General features: G+C 43.6%; 1 protein-coding gene across 2 annotated transcripts; it reads right to left on the bottom strand.

Annotated features, from left to right (window-relative positions):
* Positions 1-1,317: 1,317 nt before the first annotated feature.
* EIF4H (eukaryotic translation initiation factor 4H) lies at positions 1,318-19,986 on the bottom strand. 2 transcript variants are annotated; one of them, XM_069971152.1, is made up of 7 exons: positions 19,842-19,983; positions 16,443-16,630; positions 14,969-15,033; positions 14,790-14,889; positions 13,642-13,692; positions 3,747-3,893; positions 1,318-3,103 (listed from the first exon to the last, which is right to left on the bottom strand). In XM_069971152.1, exons 1-7 carry the CDS (start codon positions 19,898-19,900, stop codon positions 2,961-2,963), a joined length of 753 nt encoding a protein of 250 aa, XP_069827253.1. In that variant the 5' UTR covers positions 19,901-19,983; the 3' UTR covers positions 1,318-2,960. The 2 variants fall into 2 exon arrangements, with proteins under 2 accessions (XP_069827253.1, XP_069827254.1); XM_069971153.1 differs by lacking the exon at positions 13,642-13,692 and having other exon boundaries at positions 19,842-19,986.
* Between the last annotated feature and the right edge of the window lie 2,750 nt (positions 19,987-22,736).

Here is a 22,736-nt window from a genome sequence, read left to right as displayed (position 1 = left end):
CGCACAATCAAGTCCAATGGAAATTAAGTGTATCTAAGCTCATCATGTGTGATTCTGTGTGCCAAGATGTGTATCTAAGCCTGTTCTATGTGATACTGTGAGCTGAGCTGTGTATATAAGCCTACCGTGTGTGATACTGTGTGCTGAGCTGTGTATATAAGCCTACTGTGTGTGATACTGTGTGCTGATCTGTGTATCTAAGCCTGTTCTGTGTGATACTGTGTGTTGAGCCGTCTATCTAAGCTCATCGTGTGTGGTACTGTGGGCTGAGCTGTGTATATAAGCGTATTGTTGGATATTGTCTCCTGAGCTTTGAATCTAGTCTTATGTCTGTTGAGCTGTGTATATAAGCCTATCATGTGTGTGATACTGTGTACTAAGTTGTGTATCTAAGATTAGCGTGTGTGGCACTAATGCTATCATGTGGCATACTGTGTACTGAGCTGTGTATCTAAGCCTGTCGTGTGTGATACAGTGCGCTGTGTTGTGAATGCAGTTCTATTATGATACTGTATACTCAGCTGTGTATCTGTGCTTATCACGTGTGTGATACTGTGTGCAGAGCTGTGTATCTAAGCTCATCATGTGAGATACTGAGTGTTGAGCTATGGATCTAAGCATATTGTGTGATAATGTCTGCTGATCTCTAAAATTAATCTCATCTATGATGCTGTCTGTTGAGCTGTGTAGCTAAGCCTATACTATGTGTGATACCATGTTCTTAGCTGTGTATCTAAGCCTATCATGTTTGATAGTGTGGGGAGCTATAGGGATTTTGGGCCTACAACCGTCTTCCTGCTGGCGTCCAACACTGAAATCCGTTCACAATAAATCTACGTTCATTTCTTATTCAACAGATCCAATGTCCTGCTTTCATGGAAGATTTACTGGGTAAAGGATTGGTGCCTCCTACACACCGGTGATTCTTTATCTTTGCTAAAGTGCCGATCCAGGCTTGGATAGTCAGTAGTGAGAGCAGCAGGTGATCCTCTTTACATGTGCCATTCATCGTTCTGCATATAAAAGTACCCTTACCCACCTAGATGGCACATCGTCTTGCATCTTTTGTCCTGCATTTGGCCCACCCCCAGTGCATAGAGCCCAGCTGGTGCACAGCAAAAGAATGGCACCAAGCGCGGGAATCGGGCAGCATAAATAAAATAAAAAATAAGACTGCACCACCGGGATCCCCGCACCAGCACGGATCTTACAATGGGAAGAAGAAAAAATAAATAAAAAGTAGCAAAAACAGTACTGTACTTTGATTCTTTATGCCTGAGAAAGCATGATGTGAACAAACCACAAATGACAAACCGCTTCATTACATTTTTCTTTTATTTAAAAGATCTTCCACAAAATACCATGTCCATATATTTACTTTCTGTCGTGAAGCAGAACGTGTTGAGTGTTTGGAATTCCCACTGTAAAGTCAAATGTATAGAGCAGCTATGACGCTGTTTGTTCTGTCTTTAAGCTTCCCCAGATGTAAATAAATCTAGAATAAATTTGAGGGTATGGGGTTTCTTCTTGTATATTACCACACAAAGCATGTCTTATTTTAGATACTAGTGTTAGACAAATGGTTCTTAATGCAGAGAATGTATGTAGAGAAAAGAGAGTGAAAGGAATCAATCTGCTGAGACACTGGAGGTAAAAATATAGATCTGCCCTCATTTACTTTTATCATAATACTGGTTTTGGATCCTTCTACCGTAACTGTCTGCAACTAAGTTGCAGCCACCAGCGGCAGGCAAGCGGGTATTTCTTTAATAACACAATTTAATCCTATGCTTTATGTCATGTTCCAAATATTAATGTCCTAATTTTAGAAGACAAGTCCTGCCATAGATCACTTGGTAACGGATTTGGCATAGACCTTAAGCAATAAAGAGAAGTGGATAACCTCTGCTGCGAGTCAACCAATTGGAGCCAGCACCAATATCAAAAGGGGATAGTTAAAAAAAAAAAACCTAAACAAAAAAAATAACACACTATAAATGCATATCAGCACTATCAATTCTCTATCTGTAGAAATAGTATATTTAAGGCTCAAATTTCCAGTTGAAGAGCTTTAAAAAGGGGGGGGGGGGGGGACTTTTATTTTATGTATGCTAAAAAAATAATAGGCAACATAAAAACTTTACTAAGAAAACTACTTAGCACATCCTTCCTCTTTTTCATGAATTTTTGTCTTCATATTGTACATTAATTGCACAGTACAGCAAGAAAGGCTAATTGGATGTGAAGAACATTATAGCGTAAACTAGACACGTGATAGGATAAGTCATTTAGATAAATATATACGCCAAAGGTAAACAAAAACCGAACAAGTTATTTTAGATAAACCTTCTCCATATGAAGAAGTATATAGAAGCGTTCTGTACAAATACAGGGAGGTGCTTGTAGAACAGGCTTAAAGCCAATAAACCTAATCAAGTTTACAGGTTAGCAGTTGCCTGTCACTTAAATCCGTGGCACGGAACACATATGCCAGGTACTACCATCTCAGAGTCTTGGCAATACAGAACGAAAACATGCAGGTAAGAGGTGAGGCAAAGCACTAAATAACTTAAGGGCAACTAAGTGTTAACAGGACTAACACAATTGCCCTTAAATTAAAAAAGGAAAAAAAAAAATGTATTGGAAAAACAATTGCAATTCTTCTCCCATGTCCAAAATGACCTCCATTTGTGGAAGAGGCTTTCCCTGCAGGGCAGCACCCCACAGATTGCAAGAAGGATAGAGGTGGAAACAGCACAATGCAGGTACAAGATACAGAAAAGCTGAGAACGTACTAAAAACCACTTGTTAACAGCTGACATGCATTCACAAGCTCAGTGTTCAGTTTGAGACAGGAGGGGGATGAGGAGTGAATGTCAGGAGGCAGGAATGGTAACTGCAGGGATGATGTTCCATAGTGACCAGATTACTTCTCTCCTTCATCCCTCCTAATGTTCAGCTCAATCCTTCTCTTTTGTGTTGCCACTTTCCTCTCTGGGTTTGGCTCCACCAAAGATGGCGGAGTGAGGATTGGCTACTTGATTGAGAGGAGTCCCAACTGTCCTGGGTTTAAGCTGAAGTCGTGGTCTTTGCGCTCTTTCCTCTGTAGTTGAAAAAAATAAAAATAGCTGATCAAAACCTCCTGCTATACAGAAGTGCATTCTTAGAGATGTGGTAACTCTACTCCCTGTTTTGGGTGAGACGCAGCATCCAAAACTGTACTGTATAAATCTTACACAAGTGGCTTTTCCCAAAGGAGAGAAGCAAAGTCTTTTAGGTGGCACTTCTGTGTCTATGGGTGGTGCTGACAGAAAAAAAAAAAATTCCAGTGGTATTATAAAAGTTCAATCTCGGCACTCACCATAAAGCTTCATAATTTTTATTGTATAAAAAAAAAAAAGACAGTTGAGGAAGGTTTGACGCCGAAACGTCCCGTTGCCATTGTATTTAGTGATGGACTTTTTTCTACAATAAAAATTATGAAGCATTATGGTGAGTGCCTAGATTGAACTTTTTTTTCACCCAAGGATAGACACTTACAAAATGTAAATACTCCACACTGAATTGTGTAAACTTGTGTCAATTAATGTCAGCTAGACAATTTTCTAGAGTGGTGAACGAACGATGGGCAGAACAAAAACATCTACCTACTTCTATAGGGAACATGCATCCACTGCCTGTGGGTATAAAAACTAAATCTAAGCAGAACCATACACACACACTAAAAAATGTATATCAGTCCTAACCATCTGTAGGTTCTCTGAAATCCATAGATCCTCCACGTGGTGCCTCCCTGAAACGTCCTGGACCAGCAGCTGGGGCCCCACGCCGATCACTGGGACCACTGCGAGCTCCCCTACCTCGGCCTCCTAAAAAGTCATCGTCTCTAAAGCCTAATAGAAAGAAAAAAGTTTTACAACATAAATTACGTATAACCTTATAAAAAAGGCATTCATTTATTCCAGATGATACACAAAATGTCAAAACTACAAAATCTGATAAGGTGCAAGCACAGTAAGATCTTCTCAAGTGGACACAGTAAAATGCTAGAAATATGTGGATGCCTTATCCATGTGCTATTACATATCACAAGCCAGGTCCCCCATCCCTGCAATAGACTAAGGGTCCATTTACACAGAAAGATTATCTGACAGATTATCTGCCAAAGATTTGAAGCCAAAGCCAGGAATGGATTTGAAAAGAGGAGAAATCTCAGGCTTTCCTTTATGACCTGGTATTGGGGGGGGGGGGACAGATTCACTTAAAACCCATTGACTTATATGGTCTGATTTGGCAGAACAGAAAATCCAATCGCAGTGCAGGTCCTACTATTTTGCAGAACATATTGTTAAAAACAAATCCATTTTCAAAGCTGATTGTGTGGATGACCACTTAAATCAATGCCTATTTTTTCTGATTTATGTACAGTAAACTGATGTGTGGATGAGGCCTCAGATATTGAAGAGCCATTGCACAGATACAGGTTGCTGTATACTCATCTATTATTCTTACAGCAGACCCAGTGTACAGCCAATGTTGATATGTGGTGGTTCTGTAAGGCTAATGTTAGGCATACAGAAGCCAGTCTTCAAAGATACAAAGAAGGCAGAAAAACCTTGGTTATAGCTGGTAGTGAGTTACATAAACCTCCAATGAGAAAGCAGCACTGTGACACCAGAAGTGATACAACGCAAGACTATTCATGTAGCTGCTAAGGGCCCCATCACACAGAGCGATTATTGATTATCGATATAACGACCGGAAACAAACCATTATCTGTAATAACACAGAGCGATCAAACAAGGAGCAATAAGTCCTTCATCATTGTCTTTCAACATGTCAAATATTCATCGTTGGTAGTTCGATCATTCGTATATGTGTTTGTCAAATAGGTCATTTGCAGATTAACCCCTAGACGCACCAGAATGTTACTGTACGTCCTGGCTTTGCTAGGGGAGTTCATAGGGGTTTGCGCAGCCAAGAACAATAGAACACTGATCTCATGGAAAATTGTAATAAAAAGCGATCAAAGAGTTGCATATAAGCAATCAAGGTACTGATAGAAAGAACAAATCATGGCGCAAAAAATGACACCTCACACAGCCCCATAGACCAAAGGATAAAAGTGTTCTAGGCCTGGTAATAGAGCGATTTTAAGGAAAATACTTAAAAAAGGGTTTTAAAAGTTAAGAAGTCAGTTTTAGCCTATGGCGAACAGCATAAAAACAAAACCCCTCCAAATAAAAATAAAAAATAAATAAATACATTTTTTTTCAATTTCACCACAGAGATTTTTTTTCTGGTTTCACGGCATATTTTAGGAAAAACTTACGTCTGCCATTGCAAAGTACGATTAGTGACGCAAAAAATAAGGGCTTATCTCTAGGTGGCACAATTACACGCGCTATGGCCTTATATACACGAGGAAGAAAAAAGGAAAGCACAAAAATGAAAACTGGATTTGCCCCTAAGGGTTAAACATGCTTTGTGCGTTGTCCTGAGTGAGCATAGAACTATTGCAATAACCACTGTAAACAACAACTATCATTTACTGTATTATGGTGAGCTTTTTCAGATCATTTATCATTAATTGGAGAACACAGAAATCGCTTAATTCAATACAACCTCTTCAGGCCCTATTACACTTAACGATTATCGGCCTTACCTGGCCGATTACAGGCTGTTCAGGCAGATGTTCGTTTAGTGTAATAGTGTATGTTGAAAGGCAACGATCAGCAGACATGCACAATGTCGTCTGATCATGGTCAACATACTTAAAAAAAAAAACAAAAAAAAACACAATTTGTGTACTGACGGTCCCCTGCATGTCACTCAGGAGCAGCAACAGCAGACTGCTGCTAACTTCAATGGGTTGCCCAAATGATCTGCTCCTCACTCAGTGTGTGTGTGTATGTGTGTAAGTAAAATAGCACAGGCAGTGAGTGGGGAAAAGGGGGGAAGTGAGCGCTGACCTGACAGGTTGGTGCCCCCCCTCCAGAATATTGGGCCGTGTAACAGGGTCTTAAGTGTGCACTGCAAGCATGGATGCAGCTATAGATAAAATACCTACACCCTCCAGGGATGCCAGCCAGGGCAGAAACAATAGACATTATTTTGAGTTTCTAGGAGGGTCTTTACATCATATTACACATTACTACAAGATTCTGAAGAGTCATTAAGCCAGGGATTTTTTTCTGATTGCCAGGTTTGGTGTTTTGCCTTCCACTGGTTAACACTGCAGTCTTAACTCTATGGACTTTGCCATGCCAATGATGCTTAAGACAGGCATTACAAGGGTGCTGGCAGAATCAAATCAGTCAAAGATTTGCTAACATATACCCTGTTGTGTTTCTTGTGGGACCGCTGACTGAATATAGTCAAGTAGTGGCTACAATCCGAACTCCAAAGGGCTTGCTGTGCTTCTCAGTAGACAAAGTATGCATTCAAGAAATGGACTATACATAACCTCTATCAAACTGCCTTTGATCCATTAAGGTCAATGGGCCCACCAGGAACATGATAAATCTTTTCAATGGGTATACAGATGACGTGTGCAGAAACCATGATATGAATGGGGGCCTTAATTATGCAAACTTTCAATCAGAATGATGAGACAGATGAGGGTGAGACAAAGGAAATTGCAATACTGAGGGTGCTACAGGAAGCATGCCATCATATCACCACTGCGCTTCAGTCATAGTGATGGGCAAGGAAGTGCATGGGGGCAGCATGGTGCATTAGAACACTGCAAACCGTGACTGGTGGTTATGTCATGGTGCGTCATGGGACTGAGAATGTCAACCACAATTTATCATTTCCTATCTTTATGAAAATAAAGGAGTTATTACAACCTATAAATCACCTTTGTGAAGAAGTTGTAAACACAGATGAGCGATTAAAGAGAAAAACGGTAATGAAAATGCAAGTGACTAGATGACAATATTCATCATCCCAACACTGCACAGAGTCTCCAGAAAATTAACTTTTTCCATCTACACCAGCTTATAATTTCAAGATCATGTAGACTAGGAAGCCTCCACAATCAATTGTTAACTACAGATTTTATATAGTAAAAATGTATGTCATTTTGTAGCAAGGTGTAGCAAGTGCTTTTTTTTTTTTAAAATGCAATAATCAGAAAAGCATACATGGTCCTCTACAATCTTGAAAAAGCCTCTGCCACTAGACAAGAAAAAAAATAGTATTAGTCTTACCGGTAAGACGTTTTCTCCGAAACCTTCACGACGGCACCACAGGAGTTAACTCATGCCCTAGGGACAGGAAAAGCACAAACACGAGAGGTTAAAAGCCCCTCCCCTTCCTGCTAGCACCAGTGCATTATAACAATTTCTGAGCACCACGTGAGTATTATATTCAACAATACAATATAGGGAGGGATGTTGGTGCCGTCGTGAAGGTTTCGGAGAAAACGTCTTACCGGTAAGACTAATACTATTTTCTCTCCTCACCTTCACGACGGCACCACAGGAGAAATACCAACAATTTCCCCTAGGGCGGGGCCACAGCCTGGAGACCTTTCTTACCAACCAGGTCTTCACTGAGCTGAAACTGCCAACCACGATACATGGCAATAGTAGTAGACCAGGTGATAGCTCTGCAATCTGATCTAAAGATGTGTAAGCCTTCTCAGCCCAAGAAGTGAACGCAGCCCTAAATGAAAGGGCCTTGATCAATAAAGGTAAAGGTAAGTCCTATACCTATGCTTCCATACAGCATTCCGGATTCCACCAGCTACAAATTGCTGGAAATCTCTTCAGTATATTCTTCCTCTGGAATTGAATGAAGATCAATCCAGGTGTTACAGGATTCCAGGAACTATATTACAGTTTCCCTACGGTCCAGGAATAAAACTTACATCCTTAATCATCTTTGGAGTTGATACAGAATGATCATAAGACCAAGAAAGATGAAACTACCACGGAAACAAATCGGGATCAGTGTGACACTATTCTGTCCCTCTGGAAAAGACAGTAAGAGTCAGGGATAATCAGTGTGCGGGTCTCTGATTCGTCTTATCTAAGATTATGGTCACAGGATGGCTGTCTTGTAGAACAGGAACTTGAGACTGTACTCCAAATAGGTTTGGAAGGAAGACGACTAAGGTCTTCAAGTACAAAGTTAAAATCCCAAGGGAAATGTCGATTAAAAGTAGGATTCCTGTTTAAAAGCGTTCATCATAAGTTCTAAACACATCTATGATTCATGATAAATATAATGATAAATAGCAGATATATGGATACAATGATTAATTGCAAATGATATATGATAATGATACATAGCAGATGATGTATCATATAATGATTAATAGCAGATATGATATAATGATAAATAACAGATGATATATGATATAATGAGTAATAGCAGAAGATATATGATAAATAGCAGATGATATATCATATAACAATAAATAGCGGATAAGGTTGCAACATGCACCTAAGTGGCCGACTTGAGACCTTCTGATATATCCTAGAAGAGAATGGCCTCATTTTCCTAGACTGTAGGAATTACAGCCTCAGAGAGGCCTCTGCTCCTAAACATAGACTCAGGATTCAGGTCGACATCTTGAGTCTTGACAGATCCGGACGGAACTAGTCCCTGAAGAAGTAGAAGGCGAAGGCTCAAATCCAAAAGTTGAAGAGCCCAGAGGCTCCAGGACCAGTCTTCGTACAAGGCCTGACTACCTTCTTACAGCCATTTCCACTGTTAGGATTTCCTGTAGTGTCCCAGGAAAGAGCCAAAAGATAAAGGATTGTATACAAGACTGAAAATCAAGGCTGTTCAAGTACATCCACCGCCACTGGAACATCGCTTGGAAAGAACTTCTATACCTCCTTGTTCTGATAAATCTGCGAACAAATCAGAGGCAGACCCAATTGAGGGATAAAATCTGGACCTTCCTCCTTGAGACACCCTTCATGGATTGACTGCTAAGATAAACCATGTGAATTGTAAGATATGTGGCTGTTGGGGATAAATATGTCGCTCCCCTAGGTGAAGATCCAATCTGAATGGATTGAAGTGGATTCTGCTTTGCACTATCCTGGTGTCTCAGATGTGCCACAGTGGTACTGTTGTCCAATAAGATGTGAATTGTTAGATTCCAGATATTATTCGCCTGCTGTAAGGCACCCGACTGCCTGCAGCTCTTTAAGGCCTGAAGACCTTGCTGCTGTCCTTGGAGATAGCAGAACTGGCCAACGTCTGTGACTAATCTTATCTTAGGAAGAGGGATACAAAGATAACCCCATCTTCAAGTAAGCCATGTAGGCCAACATATAGAGACCACCAGACCTGTGGAGAAAAGGATACCTGTGCCTGATTCAGAATGACAAGTCTATTGGTTTATTACAGTAAGAATCTAGAATGAGTATGATTCTAAGGTGTCACTGGAGAATAAGTAGTCATGGATTCCAAATGGACATAGTCCTCAAGTGTAACCAGGCCTCCTACATTGGGAACAGTCTAGTCTTCTCCACCAGAGATACCCAATCTGAGGGGAGAGAGGACATTATTACCTAGGAATCCGGAGGATCCCCAAATATATTTTGGGTGTCTGGGTTGAGATCCGATTACTGATTGTTTATCGGACACCCCCAGGAATAAAGATCACCACTGGCTGTCGTTATTTTCTGAACAGCTTCTATGTGGAATCTGTCAAAAGAAGAAAACTCAACCAGACAGGCGGAATATTTATCCCAAACCGATGAAGGTAGGGAATCAACTTCCCCATAAACTAAAGAAGATGCAAAAGGGCTGATGAATCCCGAAGGAGAGAGCACTGCATTGATAGTGCTGGACACAACTGCCCATGCAAACTTCTACTAAAGACAAGAGTTGAAACATAGTAGAAGCATCTCTTTAAGTCGATTAACGCCCTCATAGCATCCTATAGATTAAGTTGAGTAGTAGACTACATGGATTCCATCTTGAATCCTCTGTATCAGATAAATTTTGATGGGTTCCAGGTTTATACTAAGCCTGTATGTTCCGTTCAGTTACTAAATAAGGAATAGCTGAAAAGTGCCCCTTCTCTAACTCTGGCACTAGGACAGAGGTCACAACACAGGGCTTTATCAGCTTCTAGACCCTGTAGAAGAGTCCTGATTAAAGGAGCTGAGAAGGTAGGTGGACTAGGAAACATTTGGGGGGAGAAGATGACTATATTGAAGTCCTGGAGAATAACGTCCAGGATCCAGATGACTTGGGTGACACACATCAAAGCCTCCTGAACTCCAGAATCTCCCCCCACCTCCAGGATAGTGACCTGGTGTAGTCCTGGGAGGCCTTGGGAGAGGTCAATAGACATCCCTGCTATAATGCTCCTGAATTCTATGATGCTACATTGAACCCATACTTCTTAACTACTGAAGGTCTATTAGAACAGAAGAATTTCCCAGATACTATAAAGGGCAAACTGAAGACCTTGCATAGAATGGGATTGTCAGATTTTTTTTTTTTTTTTGTGTGACTAATGGCAGAAAAGGTAGAACCCAATTCCTGGCATCCATATGGACCATCACTGCTGAGGAATCAGCCAAGAAGGCTAAGGAATTGCCACAAAGAAAAGACACATCAATAATGTGTTCCCGAGGGAACCTTTATAAATATTTATTTATTTTGATGGTCGTCTCTAAATGATTCCCATATGTACTGCACAAGAACACATGTAGCAGCAACATCTCTCACAAGAGAAAAGTAACAGTCTATAAGACTTGTACAAATCCTCCTGGCCTCAGTTGAAGAGTCTACAAATGGCAAGGTGATTGCTAGTAACTCTAACCACCTGGGTGTCTAAATCCCATTCTTCCCAGGTTTTGTTAATCATCAGTGATGAGGCCTGAAAGGTCTGCTGAATAGGAACTAGCTTCCACATGCTAACCCCAGCAAACAACTCATCTCCAATAGATCACACCTCTTGTGTATCCTCCATCCCAGTGGAAGTCTGACAGAGAGAAGGTAAGATCAAATGGCAAAATATGTTCCCTAGACTCTGTGTATCAATCTGATAGAGCAGAGAAGCCTAGAGATAAATTACTGGATTCAAATAGTTGAATCAGATAATGTACAAGACTCAAACCTAGAAGCAAAAGGACAGGCCCTGTGACTCCTAGATTTTAACAGGTACCTCTGGTACGCTGAAAGCTGCTAAAGCCATAAGAAGGTATAGCAATAGGTGTAGCAGCTGCCATATCATCCTTCATTATCTGACCGAACAGATAGGAAGGAAGATGAGGAGAGAAAACAGCGCAGAGGATGACAGTTACATTAAGTTATGCAAGTGTTTAACAGGTGAAATGCAACATCTGATTGGCCAGATCTTCCATCCATTTAAACATCCTCTATAATGATGACATTAAAAACAGGATGTTTTATGTTCTTGTTAATAAAGGAGAGAGGCCCGCATAGTAACAGGTAAATCTCCTAAGAGGAAAAGCTCCTTCTCGCAAAATAAAGCTAGGAGCAAAACCTTATCCATACATACATAAGTATATATATCACAGTCCTAAGCACCAAGGTGAATACAGCACGCTGGTGCCCACACAGAGTAATTATATATCAACCTGAAAGGTATAGGGAAGAAGAGAGGGAGATAGAAAACTGAGAGTCAGAACTATACAAGCTGACCCCCAGCACTCTCCCCCAAGTGTAGCAGACTTTAGTTGGCACACTTACCACCGGCAGCGGCAGAGGAGGCTAGTCTGCAGCAGGATTCCTCATAGGTGATGCAGTGGATCAGACCTCAGAAGACTGATGACACACAACTCTGCAGATTTTCCAAACTTGCCGCCCGGCGTCCTCGGAAGACCAGGAGTTCTGTCTCTTCCGGCACATGGCGTCAGCGTGCTCCCCCACTGAAGGCACTGCTGAAAGACTAGGCCTCAGGCCTGACCTCCGCCGAACGCCCGTACATTGCGGCCGGAAGTAGGCCGCAAACGCGGACCACTAGGCCACAGCGTCTGCCACAGCACGACCAGTCCCGGGACGCGCGTATACAAAGGAGAGGTCCGGAGGTTGCAGCAACGGAAACTCTCTGCGCGCCCCCGCCACGTCAGGGATGGCGCGAGGAGAACCAGCGGGCCATCCCTTACCCCAGATCCGAAGATCAGCCAGCCGCCTCCATGGGAAGGAAGGAGGTTAAACCCCGATCGATCCCTGCTGGTAAGGGGAAATAAATCTTCAAACAGGGGGATCTTCTCACCATGGATCCCCCACCTCTCGTGCCTGCCCTACAGGGACAGGAAAAGCACTGGTGCTAGCAGGAAGGGGAGGGGCTTTTAACCTCTCGTGTTTGTGCTTTTCCTGTCCCTAGGGCATGAGTTAACTCCTGTGGTGCCGTCGTGAAGGTGAGGAGAGAAAACAGTCTTATCTGTGTATATAGGTTGCTATTAAGAACTCCAGCTGTACAATGGACCATTGCCCAATGGACCATGGTCAACTTTCATTACTCCCCCGTCAGGGCCTGCCTATTCCAGAGCTACCCCATATCACAGAATACCAGCCATAAGTTAAGGCCCTATTCCACGGAATGATTATCGGCCGTATTGGGACGACTGATCGTTGCGTCGTATGTCTTTCAAACATGTTGAAAGACAAACGACTCAAACAGCAACGATCTGCTGCCGTCGTTCCGTGGAATAGGTGCGGCGGCAGCAGACCGCTGCTGTACGCTATGGGCGACCACCCGGGTAGCGCCCCTCCCCCCCACCCTGGACTCACCCGCTTGATGCTGCCACGTGGAATAGCGGCGGCAGCATGCGGGTACGAGGAGCAAACGAGCTCTCATTTGCTTCTATCAGTCGGCCCGTGGAATAGGGCCTTTAATCTTTTGTTGATATAGTTGCACTAGGCCTTGTTCTTTGCAAGAACAGATTACATTTTGTTAAACAGTACCATCTGAAATTACATACAAGCAAAAGGGGGAGTGAGCAGACAACTGGTTAAAGGCCCTATTACACAAAGTGATAATGTGCCCAATCATTCGGCAGATTATTGCTTTGTGTAAAAAAAACAATGATTAGCGAAGAATCGATCGGCTGATCCTTGACTTTCAACCTGTTGAACAATCGGCTGGCGTCTATGTGTCGCTATGTGTAATAGCAATGCGAGGCAGACAGCTAATGCCTGTGTAAGAAGAAGAAGAAGAAAAAAAAAAAAAGGCATTATACATACCTGTCCCGCTCCCCGATGTCCTCCTTCCTTCTTTCTTCTGCCCACAGCCACTGCTTGAACTTCAGAACCGCTCTCTAAGGTGACAGGCCGCTCAGCCAATTACTGGCTAACAATCGCCACAATGCTGATCTAGCAGATTGGTGCTCACTTACACCAGGCATCGGGCCATGTAATACAGCCTTAAGTCATCCTCTTGTACTGTTCTTTTGTGTGGCTTGTAGCAATTAAAAGTGATTATACTAAAACATAAATGTGTAATTTATTTGTTAAGAAAACAAAGAAAAAAAGTTTGTCATAAATAGCAAAATAACAAAGACAACAAAATAGAAAATGTATGGACAGAAAGGTACACCACGCCCAAAAGTCAAGTCTCCAAAAGAAACTGTTAGGTGAAAAGAAATCAGCTGGAGAACGGTGAGAGCCCTCAGGGAAAAAAGACGTAACCTTTACCAGAATTGAAGTCATCTCTTGAACCTCCTCTAGAGCCGAAACTATCGGGTCCTGAAAAATAAGGTAACAGCAACATGAAATCCAAAATTGAGCCAAACCAAACTTAACAGGATGCAGTGGGAGATCCAACAACTAGCTACATCAGTCATGTAACCATTAAAATACAGTTACCCACTAATGACAAGCAGTGTCAAAGTCCTGTACAAGTTAGAGCTATATAAATCACTAGAAACAAACCAGATCACTGAAAAACCACTCTACGACTATACTATCCAGCAATGTCCAGTAATAAATTCAGCAATTTTATTTCATCAAGAGGAAAAGAAAATCACTAAACTCCTGCACCAGACCATGCACTGGATCTGACTGACCATATCAAAAAAGGGTTAAAAAATTTCTCTTTAAAACATACGCTTCCACATTTCATCTTATGAACCCATGTTAGGAAATGGGGTTGTCCGAATAAATGAAAAAATTATATGTATATATTATAAGTCTGACCTCAGTGCCCCCTAGGATCTCTATTGGCGACCAGGATCCTTTATTATAATAAGGCTGTTTGTGACAATGAATGGAGCCATGGGTCACATGCCTTCATAAAGAAGCAGGGGGGCCGAGATCCCCAGGGAGCACAGAGGTAAGACCCAATGGAATCTCATACTTGTGGTTAGGGGACAAGTATTTTTTAATCTGAAAACCCCTTTAATGGTAAACTATCCTGCCAGTCTGCTCTATTTGGACAGTGTCATAATATGTAGTGTACAAAAGTCAGCAACAGAAATATACAACTAAAAGCAAAAACTTAAATTTATGAATACACACACACCCAAATAAAAAATAATTGACTAAAGTTTTGCTAAACAGGATGTTGTAATGGATAAACAATAAAACATTAATACTTCATGTTGGATGGAACCGACAACCAGCTTTTTCCCAAGGATTTTGTATTAACCCAAGAGAACCAGAGATGAAATCATATAAAGGAAAGTACAGGCCAACAGATTTAGATGGCAGCTAATACAGATCATGTTTACTTACAATGTTGTAGTATGTTACAGTGAAAAACAGCAACTACCACGACACTAAACCTACAGGCTCCACTGTTTTTTAAGCAAAAAAGATAAATAAATAATTATATATATATATACCTCCTCTGTCATCAGATCCACCTTTCCTGAAACCAAAGCCACCTTTGTCTTGTTTTCTGCCCTCTGCTATATCCACTCGCAAAGAACGGTCACCTAAAAGCTAAGGTGGAAAAGAGACAGCAAAGTGAGAAAACAGGAAGGTTTAAATTAACAAACAAATAATGGCAAAGGGAACTTACTGCACCATCATATGTCAAAGCTTCTTTAAGGGACTCCAGATCATCAAATTCTACATAGCAGAAACCTGAAAAAAGGTTAGAAAGCCAAATGAATCCTATACACAAAACAGTGCTCACGTCACTGTCACCCCCTGAGCATCACTAAAAAGTTAGGAACAAAAAAGACATACGTGCCAGAAAAAAATAATTTTAAGGGGATACCCAATTAAAAAAAAAAACAAAAAAAAAAACAATCCTTTGATGGGCAAGGTTCCTAGCTCCCAGAATTCCTACCCCTCAGAAGTCTGAGGGGGCTGTGTCACTTACGCAAGGGCTACAACAACTTCAATATTGGCAAGCATAAACTGGCCTGGCCTATGTAAGCATCATACTACTGTAGCTGTTGCAGAGGGGCAAGGTGTGGCACTTTTTTCCAGTTCACTTTTAAAAGGGGTCCCACCCCACCCATCTTGAAAAGTGATTCCTCATCAACAGGGTAGAGGATAACTGGTCACAGGCGGTCTGGCTGTTGGGGGCCCCCCCAGGAACCAAAGCTTCCCGTAAGAATGAAGTGTGGGTCGCCTGTGCACATTCATCCTCTAGCTTCACACTACCGGATCCGCAGCGGACTTCACGCTGCGAGTATGGGACCCGGCCCTATTACACACCTCACCGCCGCCCCAAGCATACATTACCTGCGACTGTGTGTGATGCTCCCGGCTCCCCTCGCTCCTGATTGGCTGATGAGGAGCAAGGGGAGTCGGGAGCGTCACACACAGCCGCGGCGCCAAGCAGGTAATGTATGCTCGGGGCCGGGTCCCATACACGCAGCGTGAAATCCGCTGAGAATCCGGTACGTGTGAAGCTACCCTTAAGGAGAAAACATTGCAGTACCACAGTACATGCATGGAAGAGACAGCCTGTAAACACTGAGGAGATTGCAGCTCTTGCAATTGTAACCATTTCACACAGAATGGGCCATTATTTTTTTAAATGCTTTACAACCCCTTAAAAAGTCCCCCCCCCCCAAGGATTAAAAAAAAAAAAAAAAAGCACAATTACTTTCTTGCAAAAAAACAATACACCTGTCCCCAGCTGCACTGGGCTCGTGTCCTTGCTGGATGAACCCCTTCAAAACATATTTGTTGCCTGTGTTTGTTGTAATTTTAAAAAAATTCAATGTCTATCAAATTTTTTTTTTTTTTTTAATGTGAATACTGTCAGAGTCCATTATTCCCTGGGGCCTCGCACCACTAAGCCTTACTGTGCTTTATGACTGATCCCTGTCAGTCATAAAGTTTTCTTTAAGGGAAAAACACGTATGTTCTGAATGCTTTCCCCGATGTCAATCCAGCAGTGCCATCAGCCCAGTAGTCAGGAGGTCACAGATTCACTTTAAACAGCTCTAAAAGATTACTGGATCCAGGCAAATATTTTGTTAAGTGAATTTGGATATTTTGCTTTGAATTACTCATTATGACTTTCCAGTCCTTACCTTTAAATTTGTCTGTCTCCTTGTCTCGGACTAACCGCACACTCCTCACGTTCAATTCTTTAAAGATGGTATCTATGTCTCCTTGTACAGTATTGAATGGAAGGTTACCCACATATGCTGTGAATGGTGGGTCTGTGGGAAGCTCTTTTTGTTTGCGTGGACCGGGACCAGAATCTCCTCGTCGGGGCCTTAAAGAAATAGTACAGAGCTTTAATAACCACAGAAGGACCGCTATGATGCCAATCTATATATACACAGTTCTTAATAATTACATTGTGTCCCCTTGGCAGCTTCACACAGGAGACAGAAGGTGCTATTAAGTGTGGGGAAAAAAAAAATTATACACGCATAACACTCCTTTATTTATCGTGGTGACTGGTATCTTAGACATTTCTTTATCTAGAGGTGTATTTCCTTGTCTGCTAGCAGCACACTCCCTGCACTTACCATGGGTTCTAACTACTATCGCTATAATAAAAAACATGACAACCTGGGTAACACCACATGTCCTGCCTGCCTATACCTCCTGTGGTGTCTTCAATACAGAATGAAGCTTGATCAATGGGTACTGGTTGTGCTACAGCATTACTGCACAATAATGCCCAAGCAACACAACTGTAACTCCCCTCTGACAAGGCTTTTAGAATTAAAGGTGCGGCCTACTTTAGAGGATCACCCGCCGCGGATTCCGCAGTAGGACATACTACTGCCGCTCCTCCCCAGGAGCTTGGAAAAGCTGGATCCAGTCCTGGGAAACTTCTCCAGAATTATTGCATCTTAAGGGCAGATTCGCACATACCACATAGCAGCGGGTTCCACAGCAAAATCCGCTGCGATACTCTGTAGTGTCACTTCCTATGGCTCTACATTCTCACAGCTCCCTGGCATCCCACTCAGCCAATCGGTGCACTGTCCTGTCTCAGCCACTGATTGGCCGAGCGGGACCTTAGGGAGCCAGGAGCCGGAGAAGCAGGCAGAAGCGTGGACAGGTAATATATTAGCCGGGCAGCTCTGGGTTAAGTGGGCAGGGGCTACATTCTCGCAGTCTGCTACGAGAATGTAGACTTATAGGAAATTACACTACAGAGTATAACAGTGAGAAATCTGCTGCAATGTGGTACATGTGAAACGGTCCTAAAAGGTGATAATCCAAAATGTCCGCAACACAGCAAAAATCACAACCTCTCCATTTTGCCTTGTACAAAACCACTGGTGTGGAAAAACATCGGGTGGGGAAAGAAAAATTTAAATCAACAATTACAGGTCCAGCCTGATACAATGCCAGTGTGGACTGCATACACATAAAGTAGTCTAAAGGGGTTGTTCATCAAAAATGTTTTTCTTTAAAAACCACTGGTGTCAGAAAGTTAGATAGATGTGTAATTTACTTCTATTAAAAAAAAATAATAATAATAATCTCAAGTCTTCCAGTACTTATCAGCTGCTGTATGTCCTGCAGGAAGTAGTGTATTCTCTCCAGTCAGACAATACTCCCTGTCACACGTTTGACAAGTTTAAGCCATCTAACTAATCTAAACTTAAACGGAAACTATCAGTAAGTTTGCACATACTAATCAGCTGTACAAGCCAGTGCAGACAGGCCAGCAGAACAGAGCCAATAATTAGTATATTTATTTTGGAAGAAATAACTCCAAAAGTTGTGCTACGTACAATAAGAGGGCCGGCCTCAGAATGAGCACCTAAGCCGCATCAGGTACTTATCAGCAGGTGTGGACATACAAACCTGTTGATAGTTTCTTTTTAGACTGTCTTAAGACGCAGCAGATTTATCAGTCAGCACATGTCCAAATTTATACAAAGAATTAGAGTGTTTCAGCCAATCTGGACCAATATGTTGCTGCATGTCCGCAGGTGCCATTTCATTACAGGGAATGTAACCTTCCTGTGGCACCATGTAACCTGGTGAACAAGTACTGTACATGTGCTTACATTTGCTACCAATAATGGCAGGGGTTGCACACACAAAATAAAACTCAAATGTGCACCCATGACAGCGATAAGGCACGTTCACACTGAGTAAAGCCCCTATTCCACGGGCCGACAGAGGAGCAAACAAGTGCTATTAGGGGGGGGGGGGGTGCCGCAGGGAGGCTGCCCGGGTGATCGCTAGATCGTCCGGGCAGCACACAGCAGCGGTCTGCCGCCGCTGCTCCTATTCCACGGAGCGACATGAACGATTTTGGCTGATTGCTGCCTTCTATTCCACGGGACAAATATGGCCGATAATCGTTCCGTGGAAAAAGGCCTTTAAGTCAAGCGGAATTCCGCCTGTCTATGGGACAGCATGCGCTCCTCCGCTGCCGCCCTGTGCCCAAAGAAGTGACATGTCATATGCAGCGGAGGAGTGCACGCTCTCCCATAGACAGGCCGTGGATCCGGGAGTCGGGACCCAACTCCGGAATCAGGGGGGTAAGTACCCAGCGGCTTCTATTTCCACCCCTTCCCCAGCCATACCCTAATAACCCCCACCCGATGTACCCCTTTACGGAGTGTCACTAACCCATTAAGAAACTGCAGTGTATGACAGAGGAAAGCGGCCTCTCCCTCACCTTCCATCGGCCTCTGTGTATACCTTCTGCCTCTAATCCATCTACAGTAAATAGGAGACAGGGCGGAGGGGGGATGCAGCTGCAGGGTCTCCCTCTGTGTGGCTGTGTGCCCAGAGAAAGCAGTGGAAAGCAAATGTGCAGAGTCACCCGGGTGCTGCTCCCGGCTCCATGGGGCGTGTGGGTATATGTGTAAGTAAATATTCCTGACAAAGAAATCCATGTGGGACAGAAAGAAAAAACTCTGGAGCCAAATATTAAATTGCAGCGGTAATTCCACACACAGCTCCAAGGCTTAGAGCAAGGTACAGGTCAGGTCTCCCATTGACACCAATGGGGCTTGGAGGTGGATTTCATGCCTCAGATTTGGCAGTGTGAACATATCCTACAGGAGCACAGGGACTGAGCCGAAGCCTCCAGGGGAGACAATACAGGCTGCACCGTGTGAACACGGCCTGAGGGAAGCGGCTCCCGTACACTAGTAGGGAGCACACGGCCCGGTATACATTATTACAATGAATGGGCTGTGAGCTCCGGGCCCTCCGCCGCACTGGGTCACGTACAGGGTATGAGCCCGCGGCGCCGTCCTCTCCTCACACCCGGCGGGCAGCCCCAGCCTGCACCGTGTGGAGATCCGCAGCGGAGCCGGCTCCCCGCCGCCTGCACGTGTGCGATACGTGACCGCCCGGCAGCTGCATGGCGGCGCCTCTCCCGCTCACTGGGCCGCTGCCGTCTGCCGCTCCTCCCCGGGCCGCTCTCCTCAGCCCCATCCCCGCACACCGCCCCGGGCTGTCCCGTACACCCCGCCGTGTATGCACCAGCCACATCTCACCCTCTGCCGCCTCCGAAGCTGCTGTAGGCCCGATCGTCGAAGGTCTCGAAATCCGCCATTGCTGCTCTCTCCTCTTCGCAGCCAAAGCGGCCAGACTGCTAGGACCCCACAATATAGCGCAGGCAGGGCTGTCCGCGGCGGTGCCTGCTCACCATAGAGACCGTGCGCACGCACACCACCAGGGGGGGCTAGCGATCACCTCACAGCTCAGGAGGAGGACCTATATCCTGAGAAATATTATATCCATAAGTGTACAATGCTACACCGTGTCATACCATAGCAGCAATCAGATTCTAGCTTTCATTTTTACAGGCCTTTTTTAAAAACTGAAAGAAGCAATCTGATTGGTTGCTAGGGCCTCTCATGCACTGTTTCCCAGCGCAAGGTTTAACCCTTTAAGAACCGGGCCAATTTTAGGCCTTAAAGTGTCACTGTCCTTATAACTTTCAAGATCTAAATCAACAGTAGATGTGATATAAACCAAGTTTGCCATTTACATTCATTAATATATATATATATTTTTTTAGTTATGCTGTAAAAACAAAGCTATACTTACTTGTATCCAGGTCCAATCTCATGAAGACAGATTTCTAGTATTGTGCTGGTTGAAAAAAAAGAGACTAAACACAGAGAGTCACAGCTCAATGTGTCCGCCACATAACTGCCTTCTCTGTGAGCGCAGATGACCGGAGCCTCCTGTGTTATAACCACAGTAATAAATCAACCAGTTGATGGGTTAAAATTTTTTTTTTTTTTACATTTTTACCCCCAATAATATTTTCTGAGATGGATATCCCAGATAACCTCTCTATTAAATTGTTTATTGATTTTTATGATATCTCAGATAAAGGACAGGAGAGAAACCTTGGAGGACAGCTCATATATAGTGGAGAAAGAGAGGAGGGCAGATACAAGGCAGGGGAGATTCCTATAGGCTGTGCACAAGTATAAAGAGGAAACAGAGCTCACACATCTAGCTGTAAAGGAGAAACTAAACAAAATGACCTATGGAGAAAATGTCATTTTTTTGCACTATTATAAGTACAAAGCAAGAGTAAATAATGTTTTTTTAAAAGATTTTTAAGTGGTTTCATACAAAAATACTACTGACAATAGTTTATCGGAGGGCTGCCAACACACAGCCCCACCGCTGATTAGCTGTTTGGTATAAACAGTTGGTTCCATCCTACAACACATGGCAGATCCTAAAAGAACTGCTTATAAATATCCAATAGCCTCCTTCTCTGTGATGTCCAATTCCCATAGTTGTACAGTAGTTTATGCATCTTTGTCAGCCCTTGATAGCAAGAAGTGCCTATGCCACAGAGGGGGAGGCTATTGAATATTTATGACCCTGAGGTGTTTTCAAGGTCGGTGGACGTTGCACTGAGGCACAGCAAAACACCTCGTCTCCAGTACCAATAGGATAATATGGGATAACCTACCTTACTAAAGGTCAAATATCTGATATGTATTAAAGAGGTTGTCCAGCGGAAATATTTTTCCTTTACATCAAGTGGTTTCAGAAAGTTATATAGATTTGTAATTTGCTTCTATTTAAAAAATCGCAAATCTTCCCGTACTTATCAGCTGCTGTATGTCCTGCAGGAAATGTTGTTTTCTTTTCAGTCTTAAAGGGAACCAATCGCGCTAAAAACGGCCATAAAGCTAAGGAAACGTTCTGGTACATCACCCAGCACGCTTCCCAAACATTCCTCTGTACCCTGCAAACCATGTACATATAGACCGCAAAGTTAGTTTAATTATCTCCCGTGCCGTATGTAAATTACCAGCTAAGTAGTCACGGTGGGTGGGTGGCCTGTTCAAGTAGTCACGGTCCTGGGCCGGCTCCGGCGCTGTCATCACGCCCCTGTGGGCGTGTTGAAAAGAACTGCATACTGACGTCACACACGGGGGGGGGGGGGGGGGGGGGGGGGGGGCTGGCATGCATCTCGGCCGCGCCAACGGCTTTAGGCTGCGCATGCGCAGTACAGCTAGAGAAGACGCAATACAGCAGCCTCTTCTCCTGCTGTACTGCGCAAGCGCAGCATAGTAAAGCTGTCGGCGCGGCCGATGTGCATGCCAGCCCCCCCCCCCCCAGGGTGACGTCAGTATGCAGGTCTTTTCAACACGCCCACAGGGGCGTGATGACAGCGCCGGAGCCGGCCCAGGACCGTGACTACTTGAACAGGCCACCCACCCACCGTGACTACTTAGCTGGTAATTTACATACGGCACGGGAGATAATTAAACTAACTTTGCGGTTCATATGTACATGGTTTGCAGGGTACAGGGGGATGTTTGGGAAGTGTGCTGGGTGATGTACCAGCACGTTTCCTTAGCTTTATGGCCGTTTTTAGCGTGATTGGTTCCCTTTAAGGCTGGTTCACACTTTGGAATTTGCGCAGATAAGTCTTGGCGCATTCCGTCGCTCATACCCGTTCACGTCGGTGCGCATATCCGCCGGCTCCATAGACACCATTCTATGGCCGGGGCAATTCCGCCGTCCGCCGAAAGAATTGACATGCCAGTTCTTTTGACGGAAGGCGGAATCCGCACATTCATGTCTCCTTGGATACCAACACACAATGAGACAGTGATGCGCATGACCCCGCCCCTCCCCCCCATTGGATCAAACACAAGTCACACACATTACGGTCTCATTTCGTGCTGGTATCCAAGGAGACATGATAAGGTTACCTTTAAATGTGCCTGACTTTATGAAGCCAGATACTCCCAAGATAGGATGGTTCCAGATTAGAGTTAGCAGCTGCAGTTCTGCTGACAACTTAAAATCACAGACACAGACAGCTGATGTACGTATCAGTAACATAAGTTTGGGAAGCTCCCCCTTTATTGATTTGTGTTAACTTTTATAGACAGAATATGGGCTGG

The sequence above is a fragment of the Dendropsophus ebraccatus genome, chromosome 5, assembly GCF_027789765.1.
Source record: "Dendropsophus ebraccatus isolate aDenEbr1 chromosome 5, aDenEbr1.pat, whole genome shotgun sequence".
NCBI lineage: Eukaryota > Metazoa > Chordata > Amphibia > Anura > Hylidae > Dendropsophus > Dendropsophus ebraccatus.
This window is presented reverse-complemented; position numbering and strand designations above follow the sequence as displayed.